Below are 12,499 nucleotides of genomic sequence, written 5' to 3' on the forward strand. Positions count from 1 at the left end.
AGAGCTCTTAGACTTACATTTATGCTTGTTTAAGCTTTGCCTTTTGTACTTTGGTCACTATTTATAAAGTCAGAACACTGAGGATCTGGGTAGCATACCTGCACTCTAAGAAAAATGGGGGAAGGTTCCCAACAGGGTACATGCTTTTCACTTGCAATTTCGAATTGCTGTGCTTTTTTTCCAGCAAACAGCACCAGGAACAGGCAATGAAAAACCAGATGTTATGTGAAGTCTTTTCCCAATAAAACCACAGCTGTGGAACAAAGCAAACCTTGAAGGAAAAAACCACCACTGACACCAAACAGTCTTAAAAAATGTTACCCTGAATCCTGTGGTTTCTCAGTAAAACGATTTCTTAAAAAGCCTCATGAAGTGAATGTTAGACCCTTAGATACACCAAATAATTAGTGATGGGATAAACTTCAAAAGAATCATTGTATGATTTAGTTCAGTCAAACCCTGGAAAGTCTGTGGGCCTACAGTAAACCAGAGTAGGACTCATTGAATTCATTGCATCTTCTCAAATGTACACCAGCTGAAGTCTAGCCCTTTTTTTTTACTCAGACATCTTGATGCTATCCATGTCCCTCACATCCTCCCTCTCTCTGCTTTCATGCCAAACCAGAACAGTCTCTGCTCTCCTTGACAGTCATTCCAGTCCTCTGACTCCCAGCTGGTTCAGAGTTAGACCATTTCAGATTTCACCCAACAAGCATAATTCCTCTTCCCACCACCTCAGATATTCACGTAAGATGTGATTTTGCTGGCTAACACAAACACACACACACACACACACAAAAACTTTGCAGAGAGATAATAATATTTTTATTACTCTATTATAATATGTTCTTGGTTGCTATGAGCATATTGATGTTAGAATGCTTCATTCCTTGACTTAAACTAAAGAGTGAAAGTGTGTGTATGTGTATGTGCATGTGTGATGGGATTTGGGAATGCAGATGTTTCTGCTGCAAAACCAGAAAAAAGCATTTTATCATAGTCTGAAAACAGCAACTTCGGCTGATAGACAAAGAGCAAAATAGTAGTCATTCAAGACAGAATATTTTCCCAGTGGGAGGACATAGTTACACATACTTCATGCCCTGTCTAAGCTCAATAACAGGTAAACTCTGCTATCTGAAGAGCTGAAGTGTTCTGAAAACACTTCTACACAAGGCAGACTGTTCTCCCAGCCAGAGTCCCTGTATGCTCGATTGCTTGACTGGACAGTGGATGTCCTGCTCTCAGCTGACTCAGCAACCTGAGAGTGAACTTGGTGTTGCAGTGACTACAGTGCTTCCTGTCTGGGTTTGCAGAGAGCAAGACCAGCCAGCAGTTGAGTCTGCCTCCAGTTTTGTGATATTTTTGCATGAATTCAACGTCATTATTTTTCTCTAAATGGTGGAATCAAGACTCAGCATAATTTGTTTCCTGTAATACTGATTATTTGGGGACAAGAAGGATTCTGCTACTATCCCATCTGTATAGATTCAGGCTCAAGAATGATTTATCTCAGTACTGCTATGACCCACTTTTAATCTGAGTCATTATGCAAAAGGATAACCACACAGCAAATGCTGATACACTGTCATTCACAATGACACCAAATATTGATGCTGTCAGTGCTAATACACCAAACATGCAGAATGCTGTTGATACCCCTCAAAGGACAAATGCCTGCTATTGTGATTTGACATTTAAATGGACTGGTGAAGCCTCAGTTCCACTGAAGTCTTGCCACTGATTTCAGAAGAACCAGATTGTAATGATGCTAGTTCTTATTATCCTAATATAGACATTTTGTTTGCTGTAGGAAATAAAATCATTCCCTTAAAATGCAGCTGAACACTTACTATTACACTGCAGATGAAAGTAAGACCTCTCTATAAAAAACTGATTTGATTTTCATTCCTGAGGCCAATGTTGACATCAGAAATTCTCATCCTATTATAGTGGCTTGGCTGCTCACCATATGCAGCAGTACTATGGATAAGTACTCAAGAGCTCCTACACTCCAGGGAAGAAAACACTTCCAACTAAGACATTTCATCCCATTACTCTTCTTTCAAATATGCCTCAAACATTTTATGGACACAATACAATGACCTTTGGGGCATAAAGGCCAGCATAAATGCTGCACTACAAGCCCAGTTTGCAATTAATTTTATTAGAAGAATGATAAAATTGTATTGTTTTGAATTATGAATTATGGCAGCGAGTTACTCTGGTAGAATCTAGACTAGACATCTTGTACTGGGGCTTGTCACACAGCCAGCAAATGCATTATCATCTATTTAAATGGACTTAATTTCCAACATTATTTTCAGGGAATTTTTTCCCTGTGCTAATTAATTGCACTCACAATTACACCACTATAAAATACTGCTTAATGTATACTGCTTAATATTCTTCTTCTCTAAACATTCCGAACAAGGAAGAATTAGTAAATGTACCAAAGAAATTCCATCATTGTTCCTGATACTTTTACAATTAGTTTCTTGCTTTTGCATTTTATTCAGTGCAGTACTTTTACCATTAATTGTTTACATTACAACTTAAAATCACCTTACATTAAGATAATCTATTCACTAGCCACAGTCCCCATCCTGAGAAGTTCACTATCATCCAAAGGATGGAAAAAGATACTTCGTGTAAAAAGAAAAAAACCAAGGTAGTCTTGTTTGGCACACACATATACCTTTAAAAACTTGAATTAGTAGGCCAAACTTCCACAATGCAGTTGCAACGTTAAGTTTACAGATGTCACTCCTGTATCAACTGACCCTAGTGTCCCTGGAGTCACTATCTAATCTGTACTAAACTGGTAATTAACCATTTTGATTTCACTGTGCTAGCTTGTAGCCAGGCTTTCTGAAGTAGTACCAGAGGAAAGAAAATATGACATTGCCTTTCTGCTTGACAATACGAAGTTGGTTCTAAATTTGGGTCTGCACCTTGAGCAACAGAGAGTCTAGGTAAGTAGAAAAAGAACAGAACATTCTGGAAAACAACAAACTGGGAAAGGAATAGAAATTTCTCTGTAGGATGAAAGGTGAGCTAGGTGGGCCCATTGGGGAAAAGCAAATACTCCAAAGTTGATAAAAAATCCTTGCTTCCTTTTGCTTTTGGAACAAGAAAAGAACCTGATTGGCCTTTGGCACATATCTAACGTGGTAATGTCTCAATAGTGCAGTCACAGATTGCTCCTCAAATAGTTTTTTCAATCTTCTAAGATCAGATACTGAGTCCATGTATACACATTGTTACACAGAGTAACTCCTTATTCAAGGAGCAGACAAAGAAAACTGCAGCTACCTCAGTGCCACTTAAATAAAGGTGTTAGAATGCAGTGCAAAATTATCACTAACTGTGGCTGTGAGGAATAAGGTCAGTCCATGTATCACAGTACAGATTTAACAGAGACTCACTTATCTTCTCTTAAGATAGCAATAAGGCAGTTTCTTGAGTATCCAGAGATGTTCAATGAAACACACAAATTAATATATCTTTGCACAAAACCTGAGAACCAGACATATGATCCAAAAGGGAGATGAAACTTTTACTACCTTCAAATTAGCACTGAAGAAAATAATGGAAAATTAATATAAAATTAATGTCATGCGATGTGCCAAGTGACATTTAACACTGCCAGAAAAATTGGTCAGCATATAAATTACTTGTTGGATATTTTCTTTTACTCCTGTTCCTTTGGAAATTCTCCTTTGCCTGTATTATCTCACATTTCTCAGAAGGTGCCACACACAATTTCTCTTATGGGACTATTTCAGTTCTGAAGTTGGCACTGTTCTGAAGAGGCATGCCAAGGGGAGCACAGCACTGGGCTCACTTAGCCCTTTCTAATCTGGGCTGCCCACAGAGCTGGAGACCTCAGCCCAAGAAATTCCAGTACCATTGGGTTTAGGGTTCAGAGAGCCACAAAGACTACAACTCCAGGGATTCTGAGGCTGGAAAAGGGAGCATGGCACTGCATCAAAGAAACAGGAAAAATCTTTTTTTCATTAACATGCCCTTTAAAAAAACCAAAACATTCTACTGGTTGAATTAATAAAATTTATCCAGTCTGGGAAGATCATTCTGTAATATGCTGTATGAAGCTGGATTTAACTTATTTTGTTAGTAGGATTAATTTTTAGAAATCTAAGACTTTCATGTTAATCCCAGATAGTAGTGCAGTTTGGTACACTAAAATAATTACATCAGAATGAATGTCAATGTGATTTGATTTTAAATGAGATGGAGCATGTTACTGGAACTATTGCCCCTTCATTTTATGAAAGGATGACCTGGAAGAATGTCAGACAGGGTTCACCATGTCTCAACAGCTGCAGACTTCTGCTTCAAGTCATCCAGTATGGCTTTGTTTATTAAAATACTGATTTTTTTTTTCACAGCAAGTTAGCATGAGACATTTAAAAAATCCAGATGTGACTTTATCACAGCAATGGATGTGCTAATATTTTGTAAGAAACCAGTATATAAAATTACCTTCTACACATGTACTGCTGAATTACCATGTGCTACAACCAAATACAATTTGTGTTTTTAGTTAAAAACCCCACTACCCTACCTGGTCCTCCTTACCAATTTGACTCATGTGCTTCCTTTTTGCATCTCCCTTGTACCCCATGTCTTCACTCTGATTGGTTGAAGCAGGGCTAATGCCCATTTTATTTCTGGTTAATCTGATTAAGTAAGAACCCGGGATTGTGATGTCAGTGCATTAGTATAAGTAATTCTTCCTGTAGGAAGGATGGCAATTTTGTCCTTTTAGAAGCAGGTCGTGATCTGACTGCAAGATGAAAATAGAACAAGACAAACTGCAGTAATAACACCAACTTACTCTCTGATAGCATAGTTCAAAGTAAGAGCATGGCTCGCGGACTGCAGGTAAGAAAGCATAATGAATCTTTGGTTGTTTGACTGAAGGGAGATTTGGATGTGGGGGAGAGGTTGGCTCCAGAAAAAACAAAAGAACATTAGAAATATCAAGTGATGGAAGGCCTTGTTTCTTACATTTACTCAGGAGAAAACATGGCTTTCAGAAGAGACATCTTCATTTACTCAATTCTTTCACAAACTTATAACATTATTTATTTGACTTTAATATACCTATATTAATTTTCTTTCATTTGGTGATGATGAAAAAATACTTACGTATGAATCTCTTTATTGCACATCATTGTTGTAGTTAATTGTGTTCCCTCCCTTAAACTCAGAAACCTACATCAGTAAATGAACAACAGATGAAACTGAATCTAAATTAAACAACTAATTCTTTGATTTTAGCTCTTGATTTAATGACTTTTTGTGACAGTTTAGTAGATTGCTTGGATGGAATGTTGCTGTATTATTTATCACTTGTCATAATACAAATGCTTTATGAGCCTCTAAGGTATATGCACATGTTGCTATGGTGATGTCGTGCTCAGACTGATCCAATCCTTACAGCTCTGTTCATGAACCTAGCAGCAGACCTTAAAAATGCTTCACACACAGCAAAAATCATTATATTAATGTAATGGATGTTCTTTGTATAAGATAGGCTAAATGAGCATAGTTGTTAACCAAATAAAAAGTACTAAATTGCACTGCTGGAGTACTATAAGCAGTAATCACTGCGCACACCTGTAAGATAAGCTTTATTCAACAGTTACAATAACAAGGACAAAGCTAATCTTTCCCTTGAACTGAAACGCTTGTGATGCCTCTCAGCAAATGCAGCAGAAAGATAATTTCATTGGCTACAAAGCTGAACTTCAACTTGCTCTTAAAAGCAAGCTGAAATTGAGTCTTCAGATGAAAGCTGAATTAGGCTATTAAATAGAGCAATCAGTATCATGATGGGGTAAAACAAAAACTTCGTAAGTTGCAGGTAGTATAGTCACTGCATTTAAGTTGCAGTTAAGCAGAATGCGATATAGATGGAGATCTCAGAGAGAAAAAACGACAAAAACCCCAGTAAACTCCAAACAACAGAACAAACAACCCATGCTACAGCACTTTTTAAACTATTTTTCATGTCAGTGGCTATCCTTAATGGTTCTTTTTCTGTATTCCAAATGAAAATCATGCTTATACATTCCAGTAGTCTAAAATAAACACTGTTTTTTTAGCTTTGACCAATGCTTCTATGTCCTAGCATCACTGCTTCTTGTTGACAGAATCCCACATCCAGTATGCGTACTGTCTGTCACCAAAAGCAACCTGACACAGGCAGAAATTAGCCCATTTTAAACTGGCTAACTGGATTAATATGACACCCAAACAACAATAAGCAGTTCTGCACTGCATTGAAGTCTGCTCATGGATACTACTGTCCAACCTCATCTGCAGCTGATACCTGGGTAATTGCCAGTATCTTTTCCAAGATTAATAAGGCACAAACATACTTAATTTGGAAACAACCCTTCATCTAAGCATTCCTTTGCTGACTTCAGCCACATAGAAAATAGTAACTAAACCAGGCAAAATAGTACTGCTGGCACAACCGTGTTCAACTGCATAACTCTAACTTGGAACATCTAGGCCTATCAACTGGCAGCACTTGCAGAATACAGTTAGTTCTGTTAGTAGAATCTGCTAGTGCAGCAAACAGAACAACAAGCTGAGCTGCAGGTCAGCAGGTCTCTGCTCCTCACTTATGGGCACCCTCTGCAGCTCTCCTCTTCCAAATATTATCTCAAAGCCATTCCTTTGGAGTAAGTCATCTCTCCTGTCCTCTAAGTCAGCAGAGGTATGTGCTTACCTTTGTCAAAAGTTCAGTTGTGAATTCACACTTAGGAGACAGAGTTTTCTCTTTCACATGATGGAAAACAATGGGCAAGGTAGTGTAGCATGCTGACTGGAGTTGAAGCTGTAATCCCAATCTATTTGCCTTAACTTTTGATTTTTGCTTGTCTGCCAAACAAGCAAGCTACTGTGGTCTGCAGAAGAGGAAATCGGGAGTACAAAGGGGAAGGAGATTGTTGTTGGTTTGGGGTTTTCTTATGAGCTGATGAGGACTGAGAATTCCTCTTGTGATGACCAGGACAAAGTAGTTATCCATCCATTCACATCTCAGACAAGTGTACTAGCTCCTGATTTATCAGATTATGAACTGAACACTCTCAGATTTTTTTTAAATTCTGATATACTGCTGAGGGGGGAGGAGTCTTTCTCTGTGTTATCAGAGACTGGAAATTTTTTTCCAGTGTGGTTCTGTCTTTACTCTTAAAGCTATTTCCCTTGACTTGCAGATAAGGGATGAAGAAAGTGGCTATAACAAAAATCTATTTTGCATTCCTAAGCATTATGAAGAAGATTTAGAAAGAGTCTTCATTCCTCATGGACTCATCCTGGACAGGTATGAAGTAATCAACAAAGAGTAATGATAGTGATGCTGATGATCCATTTCCCTCCAAATGAAAAGACTGGTGCCCTACCCTGCATAACTCATGAGAAATATGGAAACCCTGCTGCTGTAACACTTGTGTTCTGGAGTTCAATACAAGAGGAGCTTAAAGGACAGGATTCCTGTACAACCCCAGTTAAGTTTCCATGTTATCTCAAATACCTCTAAGTTGTCCTATCCTGCATAGTTTAGACTTGACAGTATGTCAAGTGAAGTAGTCATCATCTTGTGAACTGTAAATATTCACTAATTTTCCTATGCCTTAATGTGGTCACAATTTGCTGGTTATAAAAGTCTAACAGTAAGATAAGAATTTTACCTTGGACATTACTTAATATATGGATAAAAAAACCCCACAAACCAATACCCGATATACAGAACACTTTACAGGATGTGTTTGTTTGTTTTTCCTTACAGGACAGAACGTTTAGCTCGAGATATCATGCAAGATATGGGAAGCCATCACATTGTTGCACTCTGTGTCCTTAAAGGAGGCTATAAATTCTTTGCTGATTTGCTGGACCATATAAAAGCACTAAACCAAAATGGTGATAAATCTGTACTTATTACTGTGGATTTTGTTAGAATAAAAAGCTACTGTGTAAGCAACTTTTTTTTTAATTGACTGACATTCTTAATACTGGTAGTTTACATGAAAGCTCCACAGAAATTGAGTTTATTGAGTTTATGCGTAGAGCCTGTTCAAGGCTACTCAGTTTATCACATACTAAAATGCAAATGATTTACCAGCCTGCCCCAACAACTAGATAGATATTGTTTATTCCCTGGAATGCACAGATAGCAGAACGCTCAACATGACAAAAGCCATGGTCGGGTCTCCAACGACTTTCTCTCCAGCCCAAAGCATCCGTACAGGTTCTACTCTGTCTTTACCACAGCACCCTCTGGTGGGAAGGAATAACAGAAGACCTTAGTGTCAGCGCTATTTTCCCTCTGGATTCTTTGTTATTCCTGTAGATCATATTGGAGAGATTTGTTTTACTTGTTTTCATAATCTGTGTGGTTGGGAACAGGTATCTTTTGCCCAAACCAATCGTAGCTGGCCTGAGCCAACTAGTGTAAAGCACTGACTTACGATACTTTTTCCCCCAGTTTTATCTTTTCCCATATTGCAAGGCTAGAGTTCTGTGCAGTGATCAAATAAATTCCACCCTAAATATAACAGTTTACAATATCCTATCATTTTTTTCATGGAATTCTAAAACAAACCTGTGGTAGCAAAAGGAGTTGAAGACAATAGTGTCTATACTGAATACAGATGTACTCCTGTTCCATACAAACACCTGTCTGCACTGATCCTTCACATTCCCCTCTTGCCCTCAGCTACTTAAAAGCTTTTTAACCACAGGAGTGTTGTGTAATGTTATGAGTGTCATTTGATGGGCCAATAGCAAGAGTAGCAGACAATTCATACACATATAATGTTTTTGAGAATGTTTTATGTGAGTTCATTCTCTTCTTTCTTCTCCTAGGATTCAGCTACAGAACAAATCAGTATTGTTGGTGAGGAACTGTCTACACTAAACGGGAAGGTATGAATTAGCATCTTCAGCTTTTATGGCAAAGAACAGTTCCTGTGTATCTTCAAGGAAGTCCATCTTTAAGGTTTTGATACTACATATTTACAGCCAATTAACACTGGTTTAGTGCTTTGAAACAGTAATTCCCACTGATGTCAGTAGAAACTTAACATGATCAGTACTGAATGCTTGTAAAGGTCCTCTTAGACATTTATCCAAGAGCCCAAAGAAATGAACCATCTTAAATTGACTCATGTACTATGGCTTTAGAATGTTATCAATATACATAGAATAAGATACAAAAAACCCCTGACCTTGGTGGTTTTATCACAGTATTTCATGCTTCCATAAATACTTACAGAAAGACTCTTCAAAGAACAATAAAATAAAGTAAGGAGTTAAGTGAAAAGCTCTTTTGAAAATAAATTGAAACTTAGTTGTAACTGAAGTTTGTAGTGCAAACTTTTCTCAGCTCTGTAATTTGATGAATGTTGCCTTGTAAATATTTTCTTTTCTTTCTCTCCCTACATGATCTTTTCCAGAATGTGTTAGTAGTAGAGGTAAGTAAAGACTGGAGTGTGGGAGGTGGGAACAACATGGACTTTTTTCTCCCCATTTTGCAAGTTAATACTTATTGCATATAAAACAATTATGCTACTAACAGGTTTTTATGCTTTAAATTAAACCACTAACATCTGGCTTTTCATTCAGACTTGGAGGATAATGTATTTCTTAATCTCTTTCAGGACATTATTGAGACTGGTAGAACAATGAAAGCACTACTTTCAAAACTAAAAGACAATGAACCAAAGATGGTAAAAGTTGTAAGGTATAATGATATGGCCACTTACTAATGTATTGTAACAAGAAGATAAAGCAAAATAATTTAGGTGAATTGTCAGTATGTGCTGAGTTGTTGGTTTGATGTCTGGGGGAAGACAAAGTAAAGGTTTTCATAGTTTGTCAGCACTTGCAAAATGACTGCAAGTGGCATTCTAGATCTGCTTTTAAATGATATCTTTTTTTTTTTTTTTTTTTTTTTTTTTTTTTTTTTTTTTTTTGTGAGGGGAGGTTATCCTTGTTTCTGTAATCATAATGTTTTAAGAAAACACATAAAGTTGCATGTAGCAGCTATGCTTCTCCTGGTGACTGTCCAGGAGGTTCTCAGTTTCTTCAGAAGTGGACAGGAAAAGCAAAAATGGGTAAGACTGTGAAAGAAATCTCAGTACATTGCACAACTTGTGTTCTTCTCCTTCCCTCCTCACTAAACTCTTTACATGCCACTACAACTTGCTTACTTGACTGTGCTATCCCAGTTTGCTGATTTGCTACTACACAAAAATATAATTATTTGGGCCACAGAACTGAGAAGATCTAAATGTAAAGTGATAGTCATTTGGACCTTTAGGGTGAACCTAGATCAGAACCTTCACTTCTTCCTCAACCATAAGGCTAAACACTATTTCTTTCTACTATGATAATCTCGTTGTGTTAATTTAATGAATGATTGTAAGAGAAGGGAATTATACAGCTTAGAGGAAGACCTGCTTTTAAAAACATAACCTTTTCTGCTTTGCCTTACAGCCTCCTTGTGAAAAGGACAGATCGAACCTCAGGTTACAGACCAGACTGTAAGCACTGAGTGTTTTCTGGTTGTCAGAAATAAAATCTGATAATTTATCTTCAGGTAGTAAGTCTGAAAACCACCATGTAAGTTTCAGGAAGGCCAAGAGACATGGGGGAAAATACATTAAAATGTAAACTGATGACCTATTCCATGCTGAAATCTCATGATTACAAATTGTTTTGGTTTGCTTTGGGATTTTTTTGTTTGTTTGAGTATTTTGGGTTGGGTTTTTTTGTTTGTTTGTTTTTCCCAATTAGTCTGAGTGTAGGTTTGCCTATTTGTTACTAGGTACAGAATAAAATCTTAACTTTGTATTGTTTGGGCATTGCCCCTACAAGGCAGTTTTTTCAACTCTACATTAAACCTGCCTTGTTTTCAAACACAATGCCTGCTGAGTCCCAGAGCATCTACTTTTACACAAGTAAAATCTCCTCCTGGATAGAGGTTTAAAGTAGGTTTAAAATACTTATTTTGCTCTTAAAATACATTATTTTAGCATTTTAATTGTATTACCAACTGATAGAGATGGTATCAATTCTAACCTCTGTTATCCATTTATTGCTCTGGTGCCTAAATAAGCATGACAAGTACCTTGAAGGCAAGATGATGTGTTTGGTATTACTCTTAAATAGCTCAAGCATGTGTTAAATGCAAACTGTGCAGTTAAAAGCTATTTACACCACCCAAGTATAAAAAGAATTGCATTTTTCTTACAGATATAGGCTTTGAAATTCCAGATAAATTTGTGGTTGGCTATGCTCTTGATTATAATGAATACTTCAGAGATCTAAATGTAAGTACATACACGTGTGCTTCCACTCTTTATATGTGTATGTATATATATATATATATGACTGTTACCACAGGTAACCAGCAAGAATATTACCTTACACTAGGAGCTTCACAACAATTAAGAACATTTTAAATCTGACAAGAAACTGCCATTTAACAGGCAAAAGCATTATCAGTGTGCCAAGCTGGTAATTCAGTGCAAATGTAAGAAAGTTATTTATGCCTTACTTTTTCTCCAGTCTGCTTCACAAGTCTCAAGGATTGTTGGCAGCATACAATCTGCTGGCCCCATCTGAAAAGAAAGTAACTTGTAATTTGGCTTTCATTTCATGTTTGTCTGTCTTAGTGAAATCCTATGTTGCTCTTTTCTAGTCAAGGCTTTGAGATGGCTTTGTATGGACTGTGTGTGAAGGTTTTTCCTACCCTGTATAACATGTCCATCAAGATCTTTTTTCCTTTGTTCCAATCTCCTTAGGCTGCACTGAGTAGCAGATTTGGAAAGTGCATAACTCATAGAAAGAGCTGTTCTTTTTTCTCTCCGTAGTTTTCAAAAGCATTTTCTTAAACCTAACTAAGTGGCAAAGTTTTTCCTGTGAAAATTCCTTAACAGAATTGGTTTGTCTTATTAAAGACACATAATGGATACAATGTTATTGCAAAGCAATATGAAGGATACAATGTGACATCTTCTGAATCTACAAATCTATGAGTGGCATATGAGTTTGGAAGCAATATTAAGATCTCAGTTTTACTGACTGAAGTAGTAAATTTGCAACCAAACTCACAAGGATTACTGTTCTAGTGCTTTTCTTACAATGCTAGGAATATGACTGACAATCATTCTTGAATTTTCTTTGAACATAAAGACTGACTAAAGTACTAAAGTTCTGTAACTTTTTCTTTTATTTTTGTTTTTTAGCACATCTGCATTCTGAAAGAGAAAGCCAAAGAGAAATATAGGACCTGATAACCTCACCCTTCTGAAACAACAGTTCAGTGGCACGTCTATCAGTGCAGATGAATAAGTGAATTGTACTCTTCACTGAGGAACTGCAACATTTTTTAAAGATACTGTTTTGTATTGTTTCCTGTAATGACTATGTAAAACAGCTTAAAGCTGAATGAGTT

General features: G+C 37.0%; 1 protein-coding gene across 1 annotated transcript; it reads left to right on the forward strand.

The window, feature by feature from the left end:
• The first annotated feature begins 4,890 nt into the window (after positions 1-4,890).
• On the forward strand, positions 4,891-12,338 carry LOC103526554 (hypoxanthine-guanine phosphoribosyltransferase). The gene is made up of 10 exons (XM_030457782.1): positions 4,891-4,908; positions 7,257-7,363; positions 7,829-8,012; positions 8,865-8,867; positions 8,905-8,964; positions 9,495-9,512; positions 9,699-9,781; positions 10,537-10,583; positions 11,296-11,372; positions 12,291-12,338. Exons 1-10 carry the CDS (start codon positions 4,891-4,893, stop codon positions 12,336-12,338), a joined length of 645 nt encoding a protein of 214 aa, XP_030313642.1.
• Positions 12,339-12,499: the final 161 nt, after the last annotated feature.

Source organism: Calypte anna, chromosome 11 (genome assembly GCF_003957555.1).
Source record: "Calypte anna isolate BGI_N300 chromosome 11, bCalAnn1_v1.p, whole genome shotgun sequence".
NCBI classification, from domain to species: Eukaryota; Metazoa; Chordata; class Aves; order Apodiformes; family Trochilidae; genus Calypte; species Calypte anna.

Excerpts from the sequence above, each read along its gene's own strand:
- LOC103526554 (XM_030457782.1), top strand. Across the intron at positions 7,364-7,828 it reads CATGGACTCATCCTGGACAG|GACAGAACGTTTAGCTCGAG; the intron begins GTATGAAGTAAT and ends TTTTCCTTACAG. Across the intron at positions 9,782-10,536 it reads AAGATGGTAAAAGTTGTAAG|CCTCCTTGTGAAAAGGACAG; the intron begins GTATAATGATAT and ends TTTGCCTTACAG.